This window comes from Falco naumanni, chromosome 8 (assembly GCF_017639655.2).
Source record: "Falco naumanni isolate bFalNau1 chromosome 8, bFalNau1.pat, whole genome shotgun sequence".
In the NCBI taxonomy this organism is placed as follows: Eukaryota; Metazoa; Chordata; class Aves; order Falconiformes; family Falconidae; genus Falco; species Falco naumanni.
Genome location: NC_054061.1, coordinates 54248914 through 54275195, shown reverse-complemented (window position 1 = coordinate 54275195; position 26282 = coordinate 54248914). Strand labels below are relative to the sequence as shown.

Here is a 26282-nt window from a genome sequence, read left to right as displayed (position 1 = left end):
ACTGTAGGAGGCAAGGATACTACAGCTGTTATCCTACTGCTTTCAATAGCATGAAAGGCCACACTTCCAAATCCTAAACTAACATTTCATAGCCCATTTGTGGCTGCTTGGCCTGCATCTTAGATACCAGAGCCGCAACGGTTTCTCTACGCACACTGTATTAGACCCTACACAGGTTCTTCCCAGAAGTATGAACAAGCTGCTTTAACACACCTGAGAGCCATACAGCCTATGACCCTCCCTAGCCAAGCTTTCTTTTGGCAAACCTCTTCTGAAAGATGTCTGGTCCAGATGACTCCATTTTTCTTCTGCTAGGTCTCAAATGAGTTGCAAGTGGAAACAGGAAGCAAACACATTTGTTTACCTAAACAACAATTAACCACCCAGGAAAAAGCAGTAAAGCCATTTCAGATGCCTGTCTGGATTGTTTGAACTAGCCCTGGCTTCTGCTGAACAGTGGCAGTGACCCACACTGCACTGCAGCCATCTCCTTCCACAGCCACCGAGCAGAGGCCCCCCTGTAGGACACCACGCGGTCTGGGCATGGAAGAGAGTGCCTCAGCGTTTGGTAGGTGACACGTGCCCAGCTTTGCTGCAAGGACAACAGATTTGACTTTGGCCTTGTGGAAATGGACTGGCTGCAGCTGGGGAGCTTCTGGCCTCTTCCCCTGGGGCAGCAGACTGTTTGCAACCCTTCTGTAATTACAACTTAAAGGGAAAAATACCATGCGGAATACCATGAAATATTACAGGAGTCGGCAATACTAATTAGAGCCATGGGAGGCAGGTCTATCTAAAATGACCTGCTCAGGTCTTCCTCTACTGGGTTGTAACCCCAGCCTTCACGTGCCCAAACAGGCCAGGCTGTGAAGTCAACCCGAGCAAACTGAAGGTATGAGAACTATTTGGCTTCCTAACTAAAAGGAGCATTAAGCCCTTCTACAGAGCCATCTCCACACAGCGCAGTTCAAACTGCATACACTGAAATCTCTTCAGCAGACAACGCCCCTGTGTGTCGCTATCTTAATCGTTTGCCCAAGCACACCTACGAACTGAGAAGGCTGTGGGTCGAGATAAAGTTTTTTAAACTACGTAGGGTTTTAAAGCAATATTCTTGCATGGAATCCCACCACTTCCAGGTATTTCAGACACAGCTGTCTTACCTTCTCATTTACCTTTCAAATAGCCAGTTATTTCCCATTCTGTGGCTGGGTACAGATGTTGCACGGACTCGTCTGATGCTTGGCTTACACAGGTCAAGTACTTCAATGCAGGAAAAGCAAAACAGGAACATTTCTAGCATCCGTGGGATTTTTTAGCCCTCTTAAACTGCATTTTTCCCAAACTTACTCCCCAAACCACTTGTTTTTGACAGTCAGCTTAAAGGAGACTTACCACACCAAGGGAGGGGTGTTTAATGCAGACAGTGGAAAAGTTTTGTAGGAATGCACAGATCAAATGACAAGATACAGACAGCAGAAGGCAGTTTGATTAGAGTCCTCCACAAGAGAGATTGCTTGTGGTGATGCTACACTCTTCTAGCAAGCAAAAAAACAACTGACTGAAGTTTAGTTCGGTCCCATCAGCGTTATAGGTTGTGCCATAAAATTAGCCTCCACAGAATCAAGACAGGTTCAAACCATTGCATTTCCAACCTTGAAAGACAGCCAGAATGTTTTTCCACTGCTGCTTGCTTCATTGCAGTGAAGGAACAATTCCTCTGTTCAGCAGCAACAAGTTTCCATAATTAATGTTCATCCAGCCCTCCCTTACACATGAGAAACAAGGGTTCTCCTGCACGCACAGAGCCTTCTTGAACACTGCTTGGGTAGGTCTCATCGATCCAGACAACGCTTCTGAGCTGCTTCTGAACACACATTCCTCAGAAGATTGATCACAGATCTTGGATCTGCGCTCTTCATAATAGCACTGCCAGATACAATCATATTTGCACCTGCCTGAAAGACATTAAACACCCACTCAGTAACACAGAACAGATCCACTTGTTACAAAGAGTTTTTTCTTGCTGTGAAGTATGTAAGGAGGTGGTGAATTCTAGGCTGGTGGGCAAACAGAGCGCTTCTTGTGGGACACTGGTAACATACCTCTAACTACAACCACAAATCAAGTTCAGAAAAGACAGCTCTTCCCCAAATAGGAAATTTCTACCTGAACATACAAGAAACACACAACTCTTCTGGCTTAAGGGAGGCTTCTAGAGCCACTATTAAAAAAGGCACAAGAATAAACCTCAAGTGGATCTTGTTATTAAGCGTGCTTTACTGTTCCCTCCAAAAACTAACAGTCAAAACGCAATTCCTCCTCAGCTTTATTTTCCAAGGGACAATTAAGTCTCTTTGCACAGCGACCGAGAGTGCTGCTCCGCTTCAGCCTCTTACCTCTGCGCACTTATGGATGGTGTCAGGCCCAACTCCTCCATCCACTTCAATATCCAATGAGGGAAACTGCGTCCTCAGCCACTGAACCTGAGAAACAGCGTAAGAACAGCTGGCACCGAGATCCACACTCAGCTGCTACAGTTACGTTTACCTTCTCACAGGCCCAGACAAGATTTATTAACTTCATAGCTACGCTCTATCCCGTTAATGAGCTTTAAACTCTCAACAATTAAGGAAAGAGAAATCTAGTTTACCTTTGGCATCATATCTTCCATAAATTTCTGCCCTCCGAATCCAGGCTCTACCGTCATCACCAAAGCCATGTCTATCTGATTGGCCCAAGGTGCCAAGTGTTCAACCGTCGTACAAGGCTTGATCGCCAGGCCAACCTGCAGGAGAGGAGAGACAAATCCAAGTGCACCTTACGATGACAGCAACCTCGGCGGGAGCTCAGTACAGGCGCCCAGGAAAGCAGTTATGTGCCTGGGCGAGTGCCGTAGCAGCAGCCCACTCCAGGTGAAGATTCCTGACCTTCTGGGCCAAAGCAGAGGCCCGACGGCAGGCACAGAGGGCTGGGGCCGAGCCCTGCGCGCCCGAAGCCAGGACGGCGGGTTTCCCGCGCCGAGCCCGCGCTCCCCTCACCTTCATCCCGTTCTCCCGAATGTCCTTTATCAGCGCCCCGGGATTGTCTGTCGCTTCCAGGTGAAAGGTGTACTGGTTGGCGCCGGCGACAGCCATCGGCTTCACCCACTGCTCCGGCCTGGCGACCATCATGTGCATGTCTGGGGGCGGGGGCGGCCGTCAGCGGGGCGGGGGGGGCTGCCAGGCCCGGGCCCCCCGCCCCCCGCCGGGCCCCCCTTACCGAAGAAAGGCTCCTGGCCCAGCTGCTTGCGCAGGCTCTCCACGACGGGGTGGCCGAAGGTGATGTTCGGGACGAAGTGTCTTGGGGCCCAAGAGAGAGACCCGCCCGCCCGCCGGTTACGCCCGCCCGGGGGGGGCCGGGGCCGCCCGCACCCTCGGGCCGGCCGCCCCCCGCGCCCCCGGCCCGGCCCCGCCCGCCCCCGGCCGTTACCCGTCCATTACATCCAGGTGCAGGTAGTCGGCGCCGCAGTCCAGCATGCGGCTGCACTCGGCGCCCAGCGCCGCCAGGTCGCTGTTGAGGATGGACGGCCCGATCCGGCACCCCGACGCCATCGCCGCCGCCCGCCGCCGTCCCGCGCCTGCGCCGCCGCGCGGCCTGCCGGGAGGGGCGCGCGCCCCCGCCCCGCCGCAACGCGCCGCAACCCGCCCGCCGCCATCTTGGGCCGCGGCGGGCCCCGGGGCTGGGTGGGGGGAGAGCGGCGGCCGGTGACCCGGCCGCGCCGCGCTGAGGGGGCAGGTGGCGCGGGGAGGCCGTGAGGGGCGCGGGGGTGCCGCCCGCCGCTAGCACCGAGGCCCGGCCTGGCCGGCCCCGCGGCTCCGGGGGAGCTGCAGGCTCTGTGGCCCAGCGCTAGAGTTGGGTTTTTGTAAAAAAAATCCCCGACACTGTATTTCGTTCCCCTCGAGACCCTTCACGGGCCGCTGCGGGCCCTGCCGGGCGCGGGCACAGGCCCCGGTGGCACCCCAGGCGTGGGCTGGGGCCGGTGGGTGCTGGTAAGGCACCGACCAGGAGCAGAGGGGTGCGTTTGAACAGCGCTGGCTGTACCTGCGAACAAAATAGCCTTAAATAGCAGCGTATCAAAGCCCTTTAGAAAGAGAGACCGACCCAGTGTTGCGCAAGAGGCTTAGACACAGAACTCTCCTTTTGCCGTCACTCCTCTGTATTTAGTACTCGGGACAACATTTGCGTAAAAAGCTGAGGCGATGGGACGGACCGACACGCTGACAAGACTTGTACAGCCTGGACATTTGTTGAACGTGACATGCACTTAAGGCCTCTTAACACTATTTAAGCAGCATCATTTGTCTTCACAGCAGAAATACACCAGTTCTGTTAACAGAGATACGGGAGGAAAGCACAAAACCAGCCAAGTACGTCAAATGCACCTCATTAGGACAGTATCAAGTGCGACCGATGTGCAAGTAAAACATGAGAAAACAGACTGACTGGTCTGCCTGTCTGTTCCATCTCTCCACAGTCACCCAACAAAAATCAAAGCCATCTTCCTGGCCGCCTGAATAAAACTAAGTTACGGGTTACATCATTTATAAGCAGCATTGATTTCTAGCAGGGTAGACGTTAAAAAGAGGCGGTTTAGTCCTTGCTATGGCTTACTACTGTGGATTCACCGGTGACAGTGGGAAACCTGAATGGAAACATTTATCATACATACTGAATTAAATGAAGTAAATCACAGTTATATTGTCATTGTTAGAGTGGAGTACTGTGGTGAGGCATCTACCTTTCATTAAGGAAGATGCCTCCTCATTTTCAGCAGAAAAGGTCACTATAAAACGCACCATGAATTCTCTATGTGTGGTGTCCCAGCGGTTTACTCAGCTCAGGTCTAAAACTCTCCTCCCGCACCCAACTACCAGTAACCCAGCCTACCTTGGGATTTGAAAGTGAAGCTGTAGGGTTTTTTCTCATTTGTGCATCACTTAATAATAAAACTTAGCATCTGGAATTTTGCAATTCTTTGAGTGACCTCCAAGCTAGGAGCTAATCCAAAGCAGCCTCCTACTGGTAGCTGGTGCTGGCTCCAGTGCGCTGAGGAGATATGAAGCAGTACAGCATGTTTTGGTCAGCAGAGTAAGCAGTTTGTCATTCAGGACACACACTGAGACATTGCCATCTTCACCTAACCATCGCTCTTGCAAAAGCCATGTACACTTTAAAGTTGCATTAAATGTGTGTGTGTGTGTATATGTATATACACACCCCTATGGTGATACAGGTGGTGCACTATAAAAGTAGTTGCCTTTTCAGCCCTGCTTTTCCCCAGAGGTGCTGAAGGTGTCCACCTCTCACCAATGCAGGGGTAGCAGAGCATGCCCAGCACCCAGGGCCCCGGGAGAGGGATGGCTTTTGCTGTCTTCAGAGGTTTAACAGGTTGAATTCCCTCCTCAGACTGGTGCGCCCAGCTCCTGTCAAATTTGAGCGTTTGGCAAACACCAGACAGCACGGCCTGAAGGCTGCTTGGGTTTCAGTGGGCTGAAACCTGCTGTCAGGTGTACGGTTAATTTTCCACGCAACAGTAGAAACTGCATGCTGCACTACAGCAGTGAGGCAGCCGTTTGCATGGCAGGGTTTTAAACAGCTGTTTCAGAGCTGCTGAAGAGAGATGCCAGTCCTTTCTTTGGAGATGGGTAGGAGGATATCATTCTGTCTCCTCAGTAAGGCGGTTTTATGCTGTGTGTGTCCAAATTACAAGCCCTCGGGAGACAAACTGGTAATTAGCACATTTTACAGACTCTCAGGATGATCTAAAACATTTTCCTCTGCACAATAACGCCATGATTATAAACTGTATTCTTCTAGTGCAAGCTGAAAAAGGCAGTATATGATTCCCAAAGCACAGGGTAACTTTGGGCGTTGCTTATGATTTCATGGTTTGTTTCACAGCTGTTTTGCAGTTTGCCCGTAAGAAGCTAATGGCTAAATTCACATTTCAGTGTAATTCCGTGATGCTGCAGCATAGCACATAACTCGGCTGTGACTTCAGCCGATCCCCCATGGGGATCTCCACCTACGTATAAATGTCACATATATCTCTCTCTCTCTAATACTTGCAGCCGTGAACATTACGTACATAAAATGGAACCTTTTTAAATACAATCTCAACATGCCAAAAATAGATTCTTTCATCAAGTTTCTGCCCTGCAATATCCATCTTTGTTTACAATGTACATATATATTTATATTTTTATATATAGCAACATGAAAATACCATATATAAATATTTACTCTAAATCCCTATATGTGAGTACATACGACAGCATCAGTGGAGCAGTTGCTAGGTACCAGAAGGTCCATGCATTCCAGATGCGGTTTTTTGGGGTTTTTTTTAAGCTGTGGAGATGAATTACTGGGTACATTTAAGCAGGGGAGCATGGACTATGTATACCATCTGCAGACCACTCACCCCCTGCCCATCTATATCGGAGCACAGCACGTGCATTCCTTCTTAATGGTATGTACTGTATTTAGTTTTACAGAGCAAATATTTTTGTAGCACAAGGGCAGTATCTTACAGAGTGGAATGAAACCAACAGACAAAAGTAAATTCAACTACAGTCTGCAGTGCCCAAAACCAAAACAAAACCAAAAAAAAAAAAAAAAAAGAAAAAGGTCTAATTGCTCCATGGTGCTTCTCATTGCTCTGCAAGTTAGAAACGATGGTTCCAGGCTTGTGAAAATCAAGCTTTAGACGGGTACTTTTTGTCAGTGTTTTCACTGTCGGTACCAAGGTGTAAGAGCCTTGGATTCAGCTACTATATAGCCCTCCTCTCAAAACTACTACAAAAATAAATCTTGGGCACAATCTCAAAAGAGGCTTCTCTGCTCCGTCTCAGACAGTACAAGAGCCCACTTACCCAACAAGGCTGCTGATCACAGCACATGGCTGCCAGATCAAGGTTTTATGGACCACAGATTTGCCCACACACCCCTACCCTGAGAATTTTGTACAAATTCTCTGTTCCTGCCGTCTTGCCCTGAACTGAAATAGATTTCACAAACAGAAATGTACCAGTCTGTAGCAACTGGCTGTTTTCAGATAATAAAGTGCTCTTGTTTAATTAGTTACTAGTTAGCAGGGAACTCCAAGGAGAAGGCACACTTTCTTTTTCTACTCCCACTCCTGCACTTCCCCAAGAGTTAAACATGAGATTCATCTAGGTCAACGTCAGTCTCCCCAAGCTCCACGTGCGTGAAGCTGAAGTGAGTGGCCAGCAAGGGGTTCTCCATCCCGTTGTCCTCACTGATGTGAAGGACAGTGTCCCCATGCTGCAGCAAGCTTGTGGTCTCAAGGCCAGCGTAGTCGTCGGTGTCAGAGAGCTGGGTGGGTGGGGTGCTTTGTGCTGTTGTTGGCCAGGACTCCAAGCCCTCCTCTTTTTCCTTCTCCTCAGCAGAAAGTGCCTCACTCTGCAATTGAGGAGAGCCAGTGATCAGGCTCAGAGGAAGTGGGAGGGAGAGGGGGGAAAAAGCGAGGGAACATCAATAAAATATTTTCTCATTTGGAAATACTGTTTACCATAAAGGGCCAGGCACTTGCAGAGTATAATTGCAGAATATATTGCCCCAATGATATATTTTTGCTGGTGAATCAAATTTGCAGCAATGATCAGAAAGGTTATCTGATTTCAGTCGTTAACACATCCTCATTTCAGTTTTTTAAGTGTATTTTCAAGACGGTTGTCTTTCATTTGTTCATGGCAAAGGACAACACCCCCAAAAGACACTAGATATGTGGGTGTATGAAAGTGAGCTCAATGTCACTGACGTGTTGAAGGGATGACTGTGACTGTCCCTGCACTGTCCTCAGTGGTGTCCAACACAGGAAAAGGTTAGACAAACAATTTCTTTTGGAATGTGGTGCCTTTGCCAGAGCAGTCCTGAGGTTTGGAGGGAGTTGCTCCTTAAGGATGCATGTCTCAGCGAGCAAGCTGTAAAAACCCATTGATGAAAATTTGCACTGGTGAGCAGGCCCAGAAGGACAACTATATGTGATGGGAAGATGGAAAAGAAGATGCAGGGAATATATTTGCAAATTAAGAATCATTGCATAGATCGAGAAGTGAACGGTTTGCAAAAGGAAGGTGTCGACAGCAAACTCAGCCTAAAGAATAGATGTCTTCACCCACCTGTCAGCGTTCGTTACAGTGCTGTAATGCATCGGGCATTTCCCTGTAAATTTGCCCTGCAACTGTGATGAAGCAGCAGGTAGACACAAATGATAAAATCATCAATCACGTTACCTGAGCGGTCTGGCTGTGGAGATCAGCTACAACGATGGCAGGTGAGGAAGTCAGCACAGGTTTGCTGAGCGGTTCCTGCTTGCTCGCCTGGGGGCTGCTGTGGCTGCAGCCCTGCTGCGGGGCTGCTGGAGCCGAGGACGGGTCCCCTGAGGAGGCTGTTGTTGCCTCAGGCTGGGCTTCAGTGAAAGTCACCGACCGCTTCTGCTCCGCTGAAGGGTACAAAGCCCAGAAAATTTAATATTAAAATGCTACAAATTGGGAAGGAAAACACAACAAAAAAAGAAGAGAATCTCTGGAGGTTTAACAACGAAGGCAGGATTCATGATTCATTCCATCTTTATAAGCTGTCTAATTGGAGTCCAGTCTAAAGCCTTTTACCCTGGGCTTCCTCTAAAGCAGCAGCAAGAGTCGGGGATCTCCTGAAGAAGACTCACCCTACCTATCCTTGTCATGACTTGGTGAGATAAATGCCACCCATAACATCTTTCCATCCCAGCAGAACATACTGGATTGAATTCCCATGCGAGTTAGTCATTTTTGCCTTCAACCAGGAAAGGAAATATGGAGATGCAAAGGGCAAAAGGAAATGCAAATATATAAGGGAATTGCCCAAGGTTTTGCAGGAAATCTGAGAAAAGAAATAGGACAGCTGATTGCCCCCCATTCCTGCAGACTAAGTCCACTATTTGGGAATAACAGACCAGCACAGGTTGAAGAGAGCTAGACTGAAATGTCACAGTAAACCCGATACCCCTGCTCCTACTTTTACTTATTTGGGATCAATTTTTATGTTTCAGACATCTCCAGCAGTGCTGTTGCCCCAGCACAGTCCTGGCTGGGTGGTTAGAAACCCAGAAAGTCAACCTTTGCTCTGCCAGGTGTTTCCTCCAAAGTTAACTGCTGGCTTCAGATGGTACGGAATACAAACTCCTGCTCTGCTTGGCACTGCTGACTCCTGGAAACATACGGCATGGACTAGAACAGTCCTATTTTCATTTCCATATGCAACCTTTAAAACTCTGCACTGCTTACAAATGATGGGAAATTTCCTTCTTTCTGTTACTCTCTACAGCAGCTTCAGGTTTTGCACATCTGGAGGTTGCGGACAAGGCATCCTGAATAGAGGATTCTATTATAGCTATTCATTTCTATATCTATTCAACTCTATACACCTCTAGGAGACATCGTAATTCACTGTCCATGTGCAGTTCTACCTTGAAAGCCTTTGGAGAAATGATCAAAGTGTTTTGAGTGATTTTCTGATAGGATATCCACTTAGTAGGAAAAAGGATAAAACTGTGAGGACTTCACTTAAATATAGGCTACTAACAACATACTAACTCAAATTTCAGCTGAAACAATGACATAGTATTTTCTGCTTTCAAATATGAAGTGCTGGTTCTGGAAATGCAGCGCTGCCCTACCGCCAGGTTTTGGTTTTGGCTGGATGCTCCGCCTCGTGGTTGAAAGTCGAGCTCCGTGACGGCTACGAGGTTCGGTTTGAGTTTTCTGACGTGACAGCAGTGGTCGCCGAAGCTGAAAGTTGGAAGAAAGAGTTAGGCTGATGTATGTTCACACGTTACGCAATTTCTCTGTAAGGAGAACAGATCGTCATTGTCTATTCCTCTAAATGTCCATTCCCTCTACTTTTAGCAGATACATGTTTTAAGGTTTCCATGGCTCAGACATCTTCTTCATATGAGCTTCTGCAGTTTGTGCCTATTCAGTTTCAGTACTGTATGTGATACAATGCAGACTGTGTTTGTTTAAAACAAAACAAAAAGCCTGCAGAGGAAGAGATTGGGGAATTCAAAAGAACGTGCACCTCCTCCCTTACGGATTTGTCAGGTCTTACAGCTCCAACTTGTGCTACGGTTCCCACTAACTCAGTGGGCTGTGCTAGTATATCACAAATCAGGTAAAAGGGACATGTCACAACCACAAATCGTTTTGAAACAGATGAGAAAAACCAAGCCAACTCAAACAGCAGGAGAGAAGGCTTGTTCGCTCCCCATGTTCTCACCTGCCGTAAGCCTCTCTTCCGCCCCAGGGGCTGCTGCAGAAGAAGGTTCTGCTGTCCTGGCTCACTCTGCACGCTTGCCACCCTGTTAGATGTTGACAGCATTAGGCCAAGCACAGAAGCACTCGATATAACTAGTAGGTGTCCTGGCAATTGTGACTAAAATAAATAAATAAATAAATAAACCAACCACTAATGGCACAATCACTTCAAAGAGCAACACTGTCTTTGAAGGATGGGGGGGACGTGTCTGTTGGGTTGTGGCTTCCGGGGCTTAGGAAAGGGTGGGAGGTGGAGTCATGGCATTCAGGACTTGGCCACGCACAGGTAGCATCCAAATATAAATAACTGCAGATTTCAGTTTTCAGTCATTGATTGATGCATCCCACTGAGCAACACTCACTTCTCTGCATCCTTTGCCACATCAATTAAGGCAAGAATATCAGCTTCCTAGCTCAAAAGCTTTCTTATTTGCTTTCCTTTTTCAAGGACAATATTGTAAAAGCTACTTTTTTTTTCCTCCCAAATAGACTCCACAGCCTCATCACCAATTTGTCATCTGGTTTTAATTTCAATTTAAGTCAACAAACAAAAAAAACAAACACAAAGTGACAAAGGATCCATTCACATAATGGATGCATGAGTTATGTGAACAAGGCCCCGCACTCAACACTTGCAGCCTTAAGTCTTTTTGCGGCTAACAAACAAAAAAGACAAGTAAACATAAATTACATATTATATATATACATAAACACAGCTTTTTAGTTTTTAATATCTTGGCACAAAATATCTGAAAATCTGCAGTAAAAGAATCTTTAGCAATAAAACATACTCAGCTACATACAATCTCATTCTACTATTCAACTGACCATTTAATCTACTTAAAAATATCACCCTCCCCTCGTTTGTATCAAAACACTGTACTCCTCCAAACAGTTAAAAATTGGTCATTTAGCAGACAGCGGTCACAAAACATTTTATCTGAATGAACTACGTCTGAGAGGAATATGGTTACAACAGCAACTAACATTTAGGATGGACGACTTCTAAACCAGGCAGCTGCTTATTTGGGGCAGACTGGAATCCACTAAGCCACACATCCTATTTAAGCAACTTCCAGCTATATCTGGTATGCATTGTTGACGATTCAGTATTACAAACCATTTTGCCTTCGGCCTGCATTAATCTAAAGGAAAACGACATTCTTTTCTCTAGATGTTTTCCTTTTATCTCCCTGGAGCTGCTCTGTACCACCAACAGAGTGAAGGTTTTATCTCTTGACCTTACAGGAGCGGAGGAAGAAGACAAACCTGAGGACATGGAGGATGTCTATGGAGAGGTTTAAAAAGTTCTGTCTCCTGAACAGCTCGTTCTTTAGTGTGGCAGAAGTTATTTGCCCTTAGAAGGTTTGGTGGAACAGAACATGAGAACTTCCTGATCTGCTCTGGGTCACAGTCGGGTTACCTGACCTGAAAGTCCTATTCCTCCCTGCCTTACCAGTGTAAACTATGGCCACACTTTGCACTAAACCATACGCGTGCGTTTCTGCCAGCTCTACTGGGGAGACAATGGGCAACGCCAAGGAGAGAGACAGCTTAAGACCCTGAAGCTGTTTCTCCTCTGATTGTCTGATCACAGCCTAATAATCCTAGGCATGCCCTCAGCAATCTCACCACAGCTGCAGTGGTTTGGGAAAAAAGGAAAAGCTTCTGCAAACTCAAAGCCAGGACAAACAAGATATGTTTGAGTCCTTTTCTCCCTCAGACAGCAATTCTGAATGAGATCACCAGTCTCTGGAACATCTTTTCCAGCTTTTACGTAGGGTATTGAGATGATTTACACACAAAGCATCCTAAACATCATGCAAACACCCGCCTATGGATAAGCAGAGTCTCATAGTTACTTCCTGTTGGTAGGACGGTATTCCTGACCCAGACAGTGACTGCAGCACACATGACTGGTAGGTTCAGAAGCAACACAGCATTCCTTATTAATGCAAAGAGACTGCACTTAAATTAGCCTTTAGGTCTGTGATCCAGACTACCTGAAATTACAGCTTGTAGACTTTCTTAATCTTCTCTAGGATTACATAAAAACTTACCCCTCTGAATTTTAAGAAGTTTTTAGAGTAGTCACCAGTATGTGAATTAAGTAGGAATTAGCTGAAGAAAGTCTTGAAAAAATAGTTTTCTATTGGACTGGCTTTTGAGAATACTGCTACAATTTCTGATGAAGGAACAGTAATTCTTAGTTCTCTGAGTGAGGCGACGTAACTATCTGTAGCAGAAAGACTACAGTTATGGTCAGCACGAAACACTGTTCGTAGTGGTGAAACAAACTCATTTCACGTGCATCATGAAAATGCTTTGAAAAAGTTGTTAGGAAAAGGGAGTACATGGACTGCATGCGGGCACAGAGGCTATACATGAGGAAAAACCCAATTCCCATGAAGTAATATGTGCACTGAAGACAAACAATAGGGTGACCAAAAGAAAGGCTGGACTTTGTGTCTTCCTGCTGGAGTCTGGGATTTTCAGCCTGGCTTATATCATAAGTGAAATGAGTTTAGTGAGCTGGTGGATGTTTGTTTCCTTTACCAAATCATTACACAAATTGGTATAATTTGCAATGATCTTATGAGCTGAAATTGCAGATATCTATTGCAGGCAAATGGTGGACCCGAGAGCAGCTGAGTTTTGCAGAGCTGCCCTCAAAACCAGCACAGTTCTGCTGTGGCTGTCTCTTTGCCTTCTATCCCCAAATTCTGAAGAAGGCAAGAGAGAGAGAATTGTAAAGACCGAAAATTTCAGATGAGTGGCTGAATTTTCACATATAACCTTTCACTTCATGAGGGTTTGAGGGTTTCTTTTCACATCGAAGAACAGCACTACTGATCTTGTTTCCGTGAAAATTAGAGTGGCAGGCAGACTGCTGGCTCCGTGTAGCCCTCCCTCCTCCTATTCTGCCTCTCCTTGTTTACCAGACCTGACCAGCAGTATACTGTTTTTCTGGCAGCCTGTGGGACCCAACCGAGGAACACAGAATCAAATGCCATTTCAGCTGACAGTATGTTTCCCTCCTGTGGCAATGTGATCAATAAGAAGGGGGTTTCTGCAGTACATAAGCCAGATTACTTTGGGAATAACAAAAGATAAGTTTTTCCTGCCCACACAAAGATGCTCTGTCACTCTCTGAGTATCTCTGTCAGGAGTATCTTCACACTCGTGTTACTCCCATTACATAGTTAGGGCAGAGACAGGTGAGCAAATGATCAAACCAAACCAACTTCCTGGAAGCATGTTGCCAGCACTACAAGAAATGACAGCCAGTGCAGTCACACAGCGGGGGCTAAAAGAAATGTTGTCAGGTTGGCAGTTATAATAAGTGATGCTCACGAATTACAAGAAACCATGCAGCCAAAAATATAAGAAAAATAAGAAAGAACAAAGAAGAAAGCAAAACAGAGACAAAGGAAGCAAGGAGTTTAAATGTCGCTTTAAAAAGGTGTACATGCTTGCCACACCATTATGATAGAACATACACACTTTGTGTCCCAAGACATCTGAGTGAGAGGGTTGGTGGACAAAGGCCAGTGGAGAACGGGTTAAAATGTAGAGGAACTCCAGCTCTTGTATTCCCAGACACATCCTTGCCCAGCTACCTTGCCCAGCTAGTGTTAAATCTGCTGTGCGTGCCCTGGCAATGTGAACTCACCCTGATTTTCCCCATTAGGCACCATTAAGCTAAGGTAGGCATAATGACAAACATTAAAGGGAAATGTGTTTGTGCAACAGATTTCCATTACAGTGACTTCTTGTTCTTCCTTTTTGCTTTGGGAAAATATCCTCTCCTCTCAGATTATAACCACAACAAATCACAATGCTAGACACATATGCTCCTCAGCCCTGTACCCTGTGCTATCTGTTTACTTCTGAGCACTTAAATGCTGCCCGCTTCCTGTCTTCCCTGCTTTTCTACATGGCTCTAAGTGCCGTAGAACAAAGGGAAAGAAACTTTATTCTTTTTTGTGTTTGTCACTATTTATTTAATTTATTTAAAGCTCCTACCTTCCATAGGGGTCTAGCCTCCATATGATTTATTTCTATAAAGAAATATAAATAAAGTCAGTTATGACTAAGCATCAGCTTTGGAATGCAGAAGAGAATCCTAAACAGTTATCATCGTGCTCCAGCTGAAATCAAAGTTAAGAAAAACTCGAGTCTTCCTTATGCAAAACTAACACTCCTGATATAAAACCACATTAACTGTCGCATGAACCCCACAGCACAACAGGCTCCCACAATGTCTGCTTTATTACTTCTGTCCTTTAGAGGAGGAATCCAATTTGCACATTCAACAATGCACTTGAAATATCTTTTCTTCCTCACAGAACTCTAAACTAGCCTTTTTACAAAAAATTGCAGTATTTCCCTGTCTTTGTTCTTTCTAAGGCTTTGCAGCCGTGATGCCCCTCCCTCAGACATTAGCGCCCGCTCCTTGAAAAGAATAATAAACCTCAAGAGAACTGACTCCCAAGTACATCTGTTAACCTTTTTGTCTAAGGAAATCTCTGTACCGTAGAGCATGGTGGAGGATAGTGTCCTGGTCCCCAGTGTGACAGAAATTAGAAGGAACCCACAGTACAGCTGATTACATTTCAGGGTTCAAAATAAATTATTACATTTGAACTCATCCGTTGACTTAGCTGTCTCATAGTCCTCAGCCTCACCACCATTACTAGGAGTGACTCCTCCCCACTTAGCAAGGTCAAAACATTTCAAATTAAACACTGATGTAACCTGGTATCAGGTCATTATGGCTTTAACTCAGATGCAGACCTTCTCCTTTGTCATCCTCCTCAACGGTAGTGAGTTTTTAGCTCTAGGTGAGACACAGCACTTAACTTCTTTGGTTGAGTAATTTCTGTTCTCTTTAGGCCCCAAAACATGCTCGGACGACCAAGCAATCCATTTTACTGTATCACAAAACCAGGTAACAACATTCCTGCCTCTGACAAGAAGCCCATGTCTTTTCCTAACGGCACTTCCACAGCAGTACCAATTAGAGACTGATCTGCCAAAGCAGGATTCACACACACAGAGGACACCACAACTCATGGGATGATCTCAGTGACACCACCAACGATAAACCCTCCATTTGTCAGCCGAGAACGAACAAACGAACAAAGCAGCCTGTCCCCACCCCAAAAAGCCACTACTGACATCTACAACCAAACTAACAGAAATAGAAACCATTCACACAAATGCCTCTCAACGTATCCACATCTTCAGCCGATGTGGTAGAGTAACAAACCAGTGTTACCCTCTGTGTTGCCAATGTAGGGAGCCATGTTCTTCTGGAAGGAAACAGAGATGCTCTTGGGACTAGTGACAGCTCTCCGACCTCGCAAGGTGTGAGGGGTTGGGAGGCTCGAGCACAGCAGCAGGACAGTAAGGATGATTAACACGACTGAGCTGGCCGTTAAAGGTGCAGACCTCCCTTCTAAGCTCTGACCCATTTGGCAGGCATGGCCATAACAGTGTGCACAGGAACTCCCCCGTCCACAGGTAATGGGGAACAGCTAGAACTGAACTCCGGCACTGATGGGGCAGTTTGAAATACATATTAATCGTGATCACCTGCAAGTTTTCTAAGGCGTCATTTGAGAATTGGAAACACTTTGTAAAAATAATGAGAATTACTGTAAAGCACCCACAAAGCACTATATTCCCCAGGACTTATTATAATTAGTTTTATTAGTGAATGTTAAAGAACACGGCTTGATATTGTTATTAAGTCTTTTGCGGTGACAGCATTGTGAGATGAATGGAAAAACAGATGTCTCTGTTTTATATAAGCCTCTAGACTAATGCTTATAACAGGCTACAGCTAATGCCTCATGGATAATCTTTCTCATGCCTTTCAAGCAATAGCTAAACAAGGGGAAAACCCCGAGGCTAGCCAGCCAGACCGCTATTTTACTTGCTACAGCTTTTTCTTTCCCCTTCCCCTTTAGCCTCCTCAAAGTTACTGGCAATCAAAGCTGAAAACTGAAGGTGGGTTGCTACACCTTTGACTTGCAGGCCTGAATATCAATGAGCCACAAGAGACAAAGATGGAGAGAGCAACAAAAGGTGAGGGGAAGAGACAGAGGAGATTGGAAACGGCTCGTTTCCCAGCACACACACCGACAGACAGGTAGTGTTAACACTGTACCTAGAGAGGCTGCCCTCAGTGGCCAGGCTCGGGGAGTCATCGAGGACATTAGGTTCACTGCAGGAGGGGCAGGGAGATTAAGAATTTAGGGAAAGAAAATGCAAAAAGCATGCGATTGTCTCTGTTTTCAAGGGAAAAATATCAACGGAATAAAAAAGAAGGAAAAAAAAAAAAGGACGGTAACATTAATTGGTCTTGCAGGCTCAACAGCACATATATGACTCAGAGGAGCTGAAAGAACATCTGATAACGGGAACAGCCTTTAGAGGGAGTTTACAGTACGTGGAGACTTAATACATCTCTGCTGAGAACTGGGGAGCTGGGAAGTTCAGTAGGATGCGTTTCCACAGGAAATAAGGGCAGGGAACTGTTTTCAAAGCCATTTTCCTGCAGCATTTCCATTTATTTTGGTTCTATTTACTTCCAGCTTCATACAAAGCTTTTTTCTTCCCCCTTCCTCACGAGCCAGTTCTTCCTGAGGGAGGGCTAATCTATCTCCCGTGAGCTATAGACCACTCTCCTTCTGGTAGGACTCTAAGGACAAACATCTGGAAAACAAGGTCTTTAGTGCAATGAAACTGTAAGTAAACAGCTGGCACGGATCCTGGCAAATAAGTACACAATCACATTGCTTTTCTACGCTTCAGCCATTTGGGCAGGAGCAGCCTTCTCAGCCCATAGGAAAAACATGAAAGAAAGAAGGCAGTCTGCTGGGTTACCAGCAGGAAAGCAATAATAATATTACTTAACGTTAATTAGTTTACACTTGTGAGGCAGTCTGAAAGCCCAGAGACCATCCATAAATAAAAAGGGCATGACGTTGTGGACTATGATTATGCTTGCTGAGCTTGTACTTCCCTACACAGATGAAAAGCGATTCTCCTGGTATACCCTGTACTTAAAAAGTAGAGAGCAAAGCTCTGTTGTAATTAAAGTCTTTTTTTCTCAGCATCACTGTGACTTGGGATTGCACAAAGCAAACATTGCTATCAGTCAACTGTGACTCTTATGAAGCTTATGCATTGAAGATGGTAGTGAAAGATTGAGGAAAATGCAGTCTTGCATATTAAGTTTTCAAGAAACAAAGGGACTGAATCAATTGAGTTCAAAAGTCAAATAAGTTCCTGTAAGCCCTTTTGTGAAAACTCCCAGATAAAAATCTGTGTAACTTCTCTCTTGTAAATCATTTCTCCTATCTCTGCTGGTATGTACTGTTAACAGCTGTTACTTTTCCTTCATGTATTAAGGTTATTTCTTTAATTCCAAGCAAGACTGGGGAGGGAACAATGTTGTTTGATTTTCCAAGGCTGGTCAAGAGATAATGTAGAATTTATTCTTTAAAGGTTCAAAGGAAATAACATAAATCAATCTGTCCATTGTCAGATATCCTTGGATAACTATGTCACAGACAAATAAAACAATAAACATTGCTTACTTTGAAAAAAGATCCCATTTAAATGCAAAACTTCTCTCTACATCTTCTAAAGATGTGTATTTCCCAAATTCCAATCTCTTTCTCACACTCCATGTTAACCAGGAATAAGTTATTTCTATCAAGAAGTATATTTCTAGTTTTAAACAGCATTAAATCTCGTCTTTGAACTTGACATTCAGTTTCTGTGATGAGCTAGCTACTGTTCTAGGAAGTACAAAGACTACATGGAAGAAAACAAAGTGAATCGAATAGAATGCCTCTTCCCCCCTTTCCAGCTTCTCAGGGTTCCTCCCCACTCCTTACACAGACCGGGTACGGTCCCCTGGTTCAATGCATAACCCCAAAATCACGTGTTTCTTTTTGCTGTCCACCGTAGTAGCAAAGGAAAATAATAGTGCTGAGGGTTTCTGAAGGTATTTAAGAGGAAGGTTTCTGTGGATGGCAGCTTGCTCTTATGGACCTTACACAACACATCATCCTGGAAAATCATTCTTTCCAACCCTGCATCCTTGGTTCAACACGATTTCAGGATGAATAAATTTAGCATCACTATGCTGGCACTGATTCTACTATCCCACGTCTCTGATGTACACATAATATACCTGCACCATTTCTGCTCTTGTGAATATAATGGGAAAGGTGAAAAGTCCATGTTGTTACCTTTGGCTGGGTAACATGCCCACCTCAGCCTGAGGTGCGGACACGCTGGAGAGATGGCTGGAGAACCGCCTCCTCCCAATGGCACCCATAAGGTATGCTTCTTGTTCACTTACCACACTGGGCATGCTCAAGGAGTCATCTAGAAAGAAAGGAAAAACATGAAAGGAGAGGAAATAACCACTCCAAACCCCACCTACATATTCACAGTTGTCAAGAGATAACAGGATGCCAAAGGTGTACCCAACACTTTACTTACCAAGGCGCCAAGCCTGCAAATTTGAATACTTCCATTAGATTTTACAGTCACAGTTCAGAAAGACATATATCCATGGAACCCTACAGGATGAGGAACTCAGCACACACGGGGAGGGGATTTATGTATGCTTTCTGCTTATATGGCTCTCGAAAACGTGCTTGGGAAACTCAGCTTCCACTAGGGCTTAATTCCTGTGATTAATACGTTGTTTGTTGATATGCAGTGTTTTCTGGCATAAAGGTTGTAACTGGACATTTTGCTGTTATGAAATAAACTGCAGCTATGATATAGCAAAGCACATTTACAAAAGTTACAATACTTGACAGCAAAATGCAGAACTGACACCCTTTAACACTCCTCGGGACATGCGTTTTAAAACGTTATCCAAAAAAAAGGACAAATTGACTCTACATCGTACTGCAACTGAGTTACGCACACAGTTGGATTGTGATCAGGACTGCTTGAAATTGTCAGTGCCGTTTCAAATTACCTGAAGTACCTGGAAAGAAATATCTCTTCTGTGGGTTTTGCCATGACAACTTCTAACTACAAATAAATAAATAAAACAAAGGGGAAGTTTTGTGTAATTTTCTCTTTTCTTCTCAACATTTTCCAATTTTGATATACTGAAATATTTTATGGCAGCATTAAGCCAAGGCAGGGCTGAGGTACTACTGCCGTACGCAAATGGGAAGATAGTGCTCAGCGTTCCACACAGTGGCTCATAATTAATCTGAGGCTGAAACCAGAGTTTGCCACAGTGAGTTTCTGAGCAATGTATCAGCAGTACCATGCTGAGCGGATCATACAATGTTTAATGACAAACCCAGCTAAAATAAAGCTGGGCTGAGCCTGGAAAGTTTCAGGCTGTTCTTTCCCAAAAGGCAATTCTGCTGTAACCACACAGGCCTTTTTTTGAGCCACCCATTTCCACTCCTCATGTTTGCCTTTGGGGAATAGTCAGCAGTCCTCAGATAGAGGAGTGAAGCACCTGAGTTTCAGGCATTGAGGCAACCAACAGTTGCAGCACCAGAAGAGAGTATCCCTGCTAAAGTAGGGGGGAGCCCAAGCCTGATGACGTATGAGCAGAGTTTTCTACCCTGGCTTTCTGTGATGGACAACCCAGAAACAATAGGCAGCTCAGAAACAGAGAGAAGGCAAAATTCCAAGAATAACATGAAACTGTAATGACAAAGCAACATTCAGGTCATTGCAGATTAGTCCCCAAAAGTTTCACCACCCTATTCCTTCTAAACTGGTGCCAGAAAGCCTGGCAACTCCTGAACATGCCTGCCGACCGAAAGGGAGATCAAGCTTTTGTTGTCAGTAGGTTTAAGTGCTTAATTTCCTCTCCTAATCGAGTAACACAAACACACAGACATTCCACCCTGCAGAAAGTCATGGCTGGATCCCATGCAGCACAATGACAAGGTATTCCACATCGGAGCACCTGGAGAGAAGTGATGAGCAGGGAGTACTGAGGTCCTGCAGGAACAGGATCCTAACTACAGAGCCTAGGGCCAGGACGCAGGTCGGAGGGGGCTGGTTGCCAAGTGCCTTGCCAGCACTGTGAGGACTGCATCGCAGCCCAGGTCTCACACACCAAAAATCTGCCAGTGCCCTTCCCTTTCCCCTGCCCAGCGCTCGGGGGAGCGAGGAGGTGTGTAACGACCCAAGCTTTAGCACCTTGAGCTGTGTAGCGACCACACCGGTTTCTCTGCCTCATGCCTCTGTGGTCTTTTGTTCGCACCGGGACAGGGACAACTGCCTTCCCCTCCCAGCCATCCTCTGGGGCATCAAGAAAACATCTTCAGTGTTGGGGGCTTAACTCAAATCAGTAGTCACGTACTTTCTTCATCCTCCTCATCCGTGCGGCTCAACGTGTCCTGCGAGGCCTGCTGGGAAGGCTCGCTGTCCTGCTCCCAGACCGTGCCAGTGCCGGTGTTGGAGCGGGACATGGTGGCCAGGCTCAGGCGGTAAGCGGAGGTGGAGGTCCCCACGGTGCTGACAGATGTCTTCCCTTGGTAAGCTGCACGAGAGTGGGAAAACCAAACCCGAGTCAGCGATGGCACCGGAAATCAAAACCCAGCCAAGCATTCCTGTCACGTCAGGCACCTGGTTGTGCCCAGACTAGTGGGGCAGGGGTGATAAACCAGACACAGCTGCCCCAGCTCACCTCAGCTCTCCAAAATCTCTGCCTGTTTCTCTTACGCAGTCTGGTTTTCTCCCTTAACCTTGGCGCCATATTTTCCAGATCAGCTTCAACATTTAGGAACAAGGCAAATTATTACCAAGGAAACGAGGCTGAGGCATTTTCTTTTGAATTTGTTTTCTCTTCTTGGGAACAAAGCACATAAAACCTCCTGCCGTGCGTAAGCACTGGCTGCCATCTCGTGGCAACAAGAGCGACTGTTAGAGGAGAACGTGTCCCCTCGTGCAGGGGAGAACGCGGCGCACCGGCAGCTCAGGGACGCCGGGCTGCACCTTGCAGCGGAGAAAAATAAAGAAGAAACCAAGAGGAGAGAGGAGCAGGCCGATCTGCTGCAGAAAAGCTGACATGTTGCTGCATGAGCATCTTTGGCTTTAGGGAGATGTGGCTGGGGGCTCGCGCGTTGGGGGCTGCACGGGCCAGCTGGGACGGCGAGCGGCAGCTACTGGGAGACGGGACTCGGTGGAGTAAGTGGGCACGGCAAGGTGCGTGTCACTACCAACCTGGCTTGTGCTGGCGGTCCAGCGATAAGCCTGGGCTGGGCACAGGGCCCGATCCGGGGGCAGGCTGTTGGGGGGCAATTCGATGACCCCATCCCCTCCTGGGCAGCAGGAAGGTCTGGCCTCACAGGTTAACGTACGAGTGAGCCCGCTGGCCAGGTTGGGCTGCTGGCCCTCGGCTCTCCCCGCTCCTCCTTACCAGACCCGCTGTGCACTGCCTCTTTCAGGATCTTCAGCTCGTTGTTGAATTCAGCAATGAGGGAGCTCTTGCAGAGCGGGCGCGGGATGAACCGTCTCTCCAGCTGGTCGGCGATGTGCTGTCGGGCAGTCAGCTCCTCGTGGTTCTCGGCTGGCTGGGCCAGCAGCTGCAAAATTGGGACAGGTTAGCGCTGCAGGGAAATGATGCCCAGGGAACTGGGAGTAGTCTCCAGACCAGCACGAGCCTGCAGGCAGCAGACTGTCCTCGTTGTAGGCATGAGGTGTTTGACTCCAGCTACAAGGTTTCCACCTGTCTGTCAGGGACAAATTACGTTTGAACAGATATCAAAACCTCACTGACGCTGGTGCGTGGGGATGAAGGCTTGCTTATGCTAAGCTCTACCCTCAGACGTGAGACAGCTCCTTTCTCCAGAATGATTTAGTCTGTCAAGGTGGTGAGACACGGTACCATGGGTACGTGGGGTACCATGTACTAGTCTACCTGGTTAGCAGGGAAAAGCCACGATTAACTTAAGCCCAGGCTGCCTCAGCCTAGCAGCTGTCTGTCCATCCACAGAAGTCCTGTCAGAACCTTCACCCACGAGATGGGAAGTGGAGTGGTCCTTCCTGGCTGTTACCTGTATTGCCTGGCTCTATGCAGAAGAGAGATTTCTGGAAGATTTCTGCCAACTATGCCAACCCCCTCCTAGGTGCAGAGCATCCACGCTACTTCCAAGTGCTTTGAGGGTCTTTGTTGCAAAAGCAAGTCCACATGCAAGCCCTCTTGGTCAAGCCTGAGAGTACTTTCCCATCCAGGGGAACTAAGACTAGCTGTACTCCATGGATCAGAGCTCCTGTGTGACTGGCAGTGTCACCTAGGAAAAAGCCCTGTGATTTAGTTTCAAAGGGTTCCCAGGCTACTAACTTCTGAAAAGCCACTCCCTACATAAACACAGTTCTTCCAGAAGTGCTGTTCCTCTGTTCTCAGCAGGGGAACAAAGGATATCTTGCCTTCAGGGAGTGATCTATCAGGAGCCAAAGCAACGGTTACCTTGCACTGGATGAAGGGCCGAAGGAGCACAAAGATAGGGATCCGTGTTCGTACGATAAAGTCGAGGAAATCCCACAGGGCCAGCCCTCCCACCTTCCGCAGTGCCATCTCTTTGACTTGCAGGCTCAGCCAGTACCACTGGCTGTCCAGTTGGCGTTCAAAGCAAACAAGGATCACCTTCAGGGCTACAGGGGAACACACACCAGCAAACGGCAGTCAGAGGTGCTATCAGTGTCCCTTGCAAGCATGGAGGGAGGAATGGGGCGGGGGGGGGGCACAGTGGGCACCAACCTACACAGGCATGCATGCATGCACGTGCACATGCACACCCACACACCTCAGACTCACAACTGTCTTTTTTTATCAGTCTCCAAACGTGGCAGGGAAGGAGGGCAACCTTCTTACATTAAAGGCTTCAGGATCAGGACTGAGAGTCCCATTTGCAAAGAAATTTTCCTACTTCACATCTAAGTTCCTCTGTGTTTTCTTGCTGTAGTTTCCAATCTCCCTCCCTGCAGATTTCTTTTGTCTTCCTGGAATTCAGATATTTTGAAAGCAGCTCAGGGGTGAATACAACCCTGGCTGATCAGACAACCTCAAAAATTTTGATCAAGCATATCCACACAAAGAGTCAGCCCGTGAGCACAATAACCTCCAGGTTATTTATGGGCTAATGAAAAGAACCTTTCTAGCAGCGCAGCTGCATGAGTCATGGCCAAACTGTAATCTAAACAAAAATATGGTCCAGTAAGCCAAGGGCCGTAATTCACAAGAGCACTGTGTTACAAATGGGGATGAACAGCGACGAGGTTCAAAACAATGCTGTATATTAAGGTGGGCAGTGACCAAGATATTTCACAGGAGAGACAAGGAATGTCCTCCTTTCCATGCTCCCCTGGTCTGGAACAAACAGGGAGGCCCGGGAATTGCTGGGGGAAGGCTGACTACTCCATTTTCCTTGATGGGATGGCCAAGACATTTCAGCCATCACACATACATATCCAGGTTTGTTGGGGTGGGGGAACTAAATCAGTTGGTGAACTGCCTTTTTTCATCAGTGTTACCCCACTCCTCAGACACGGGTTAATGAAGACCTGAATATAAGTCTTTAGATAAATCCTCTCACAAAATCATAAAACACATCAGCTGTTTGAAGGAGTGAGAGCTTTGAGACAAAACTCTAACCATATAGCTCTGACAACCTGCAGTGCTGCTGCATCTCCAATTCGATGATTTTTTTCTTTCTTTGTGCCAGTGGGTCATATATGAGAAAATATGGTACTACCTTGCGGCAGTATATAGCGAGTAGAGGGAATACCAGTCAGTAAGGACCAGCAGGCACTTCACCCTAGCTAGCCAAGGGCCAGTAAAGTTGTGATATTAGAGGCTGATAGGCAGTGTCACTTGCCTTTCGTGGCTTCACTGCTATATTCTGGCAGTATGAAAACTGAATGACTTCTACCTGTGCTGCAGTCTCCTCCAGCTGCAGTGCAGACACTGCTCACATTGCAATAGATTCCAGAGATACTCCTGGCTTCATGCTCTGGCCTGGCCCCTTGTTCAGGACAACACCTAAAGCAGCTCTAAAGAGCTCAGTAAGCTCCTGCCTGCCTGAGAGGGTTTTCTTTGGTGCTGCCTACGGTCTTGAACACTCCATTTTGTCCCTTCTCAGTGGTCAGAAGAAGCCATCACTCACCCAGGTAGGCAGCCTGGCTGGTGGACTCTGCGAGTCCTTCCCGCCGCAGGTCCTTCCCCGCATCCCCTGGGGTGGAGCAATGGGCAGGGGAGCTCTCCAGCATAAAATTCTTGCTGCGGGAAGTGCTGATGATGCGAGGTGGCAGGAGGATATTGATAACAGTCTGGAGCAGCAGCAGGACCTCTGGCTGCTCCAGCCAGGGGCTGTCTGAGATACATTGGGAAGGGAGAGAGAGAAAAAGATCAGGCTACATCCCATCAAAGACACCCAAAAGATCCAGACCCTGTTCAGTTCCAAAATGGGATGCAATCTCAAATGTCCCCTAAGCCAAAACTCCGTCCCCCACACCTTGTTACGCTGCTTCTCCTCCTGCAAGCAAAGGCAAAGTTTATTTTAGCACCAACAGGAACACACAAGAACACAGAGCTACACAGCACAAAGAAATGTCCTGTTCAGTTGTCTCATGATCTCATTTCCTTTTGACATTCCCCTTTCCCTTTACTCTTTGCTTTCATGTAGGGATTCACCAGTGATCACCCTCTATAGAAGAAAGCAAGGAGCAGGACTTGTGCCAGACAAGCGGCATGGATTGGGCAGACTGAGATCCACAGGGGCACACAATTTCTGCGACCTCTGCTTCCCTCTGTGGCTTCTGCTACAACAGGTTTGTCTTGCCCTGCACTCCAGTTTCAAAAGAAGGAGCACGTCTGTGTAAGACCTGACTCAAGAACCATGGCACAGCTGAAACAAAGAGAAGAAACAACAACAAGAACTTCTCCTAGTGGGGCTCTTTTCAGTCTCGGACCCAACAGGCACTTAGCTGACACACTGCCAGTGACAGAAAACCAAATTAAACAAACAAACAAACCCCCCAAAACAACAGAGGGCAGGGAAAGTGCAAACATCAGTTGTCAGAAAAGGGGGAGAAAAATTCTTTTTGTTAAATTAGTCAGACCTTTGCTTCCAGATCCTACTGTGAGCACAAATGGAATCAGTAGGTTTAAAAGCATTCCTTCCCTTCTTTCCTGATTGGTGAATGGGGAGACGACATGGCTTAGGGGGAAATCTTCTTTCAAAGCCTGTGCAGTAATAATAAGAAAGGATTAAATGATTTCATCGGCAGATCATGCACACAAGTTACTGCGGGGAATGACGATCCCCTGGGCACCCTGTTTACACAGTACAACACCAGCATTGATGACCTGATTGAATTGGAAGCTGTGAGACCACTTAGTCAGGAGCAAAAGGAATTCACAGAGTAACACAGGTGTCACCTTCTCTCCTCAGAGCCAAGATGTAAGAAGCCCAGATTCCATAGATACCATTACCAAAATTGGATGTATCCCACAGGAGTCAGCTGAGTGTCCTAAACTCTGCACTGCTGTAAACGGCATCAGGATCTGACCCAGGCTATGGGGAATAAAAAAAGGAACAGAGGAAACTGCAAAAAGGGCATAATCTAAATATTCTGCTGTCCAAACATGGAGGTTATTCCCAAACACATTTTTTGTTCTGCCTCACTTTGTACTGCCCAATCATCCTCCCCAACGCAAGGAATGAACTGAAAAATAAACAAAATTCATGTTTACTCCTTGACACATAGTCAAGCCTAGACTGAAAAGTCTTTCATCTTCTTTAGAGGAGGTAATACAAATAAAGGACTGTCACTAGAACCTCTGCTCATTTACAGCTTCTCAGTTGCTGCAGACTTGGCTGTGAAACGCAACTGAACCTTGCAACCCCT

General features: G+C 46.6%; 2 protein-coding genes across 6 annotated transcripts in view; both read right to left on the bottom strand.

Annotated features, from left to right (window-relative positions):
• Positions 1-1399: 1399 nt before the first annotated feature.
• RPE (ribulose-5-phosphate-3-epimerase) lies at positions 1400-3666 on the bottom strand. Of its 2 annotated transcripts, none has more exons than XM_040605029.1 (6): positions 3483-3666; positions 3262-3341; positions 3042-3181; positions 2654-2788; positions 2400-2486; positions 1400-1958 (listed from the first exon to the last, which is right to left on the bottom strand). In XM_040605029.1, exons 3-6 carry the CDS (start codon positions 3177-3179, stop codon positions 1836-1838), a joined length of 483 nt encoding a protein of 160 aa, XP_040460963.1. In that variant the 5' UTR covers positions 3180-3181; positions 3262-3341; positions 3483-3666; the 3' UTR covers positions 1400-1835. The 2 variants fall into 2 exon arrangements, with proteins under 2 accessions (XP_040460963.1, XP_040460962.1); XM_040605028.1 differs by having other exon boundaries at positions 3472-3622.
• A 2165-nt stretch (positions 3667-5831) lies between these two features.
• Positions 5832-26282, bottom strand: part of UNC80 (unc-80 homolog, NALCN channel complex subunit) — a 131196-nt gene continuing 110745 nt past the window's right edge. For 2 of the 4 annotated variants that reach the window (XM_040604477.1, XM_040604478.1), the window contains exons 55-65: positions 25494-25617; positions 24539-24745; positions 22843-23027; positions 21793-21958; positions 20734-20913; positions 18629-18767; positions 16534-16590; positions 10321-10402; positions 9722-9833; positions 8298-8506; positions 5832-7464 (exon numbers count right to left, since the gene is read on the bottom strand). In XM_040604477.1, the coding sequence (XP_040460411.1) occupies positions 7198-7464; positions 8298-8506; positions 9722-9833; positions 10321-10402; positions 16534-16590; positions 18629-18767; positions 20734-20913; positions 21793-21958; positions 22843-23027; positions 24539-24745; positions 25494-25617 (1728 nt within the window). In that variant the 3' untranslated portion in view covers positions 5832-7197. Of the gene's footprint in view, positions 7465-8297; positions 8507-9721; positions 9834-10320; positions 10403-16533; positions 16591-18628; positions 18768-20733; positions 20914-21792; positions 21959-22842; positions 23028-24538; positions 24746-25493; positions 25618-26282 lie in introns of those variants that run through there. The other 2 variants (XM_040604479.1, XR_005829411.1) reach the window with 2 other exon arrangements.

Excerpts from the sequence above, each read along its gene's own strand:
- RPE (XM_040605028.1), bottom strand. The coding sequence starts at position 3,593 with ATGGCGTCGGGGTGCCGGATCGGGCCGTCCATCCTCAACAGCGACCTG. Across the intron at positions 3,342-3,471 it reads CACCTGGATGTAATGGACGG|ACACTTCGTCCCGAACATCA; the intron begins GTAACGGCCGGG and ends TTGGGCCCCAAG. Across the intron at positions 2,789-3,041 it reads TTCGGGAGAACGGGATGAAG|GTTGGCCTGGCGATCAAGCC; the intron begins GTGAGGGGAGCG and ends CCTCTCCTGCAG.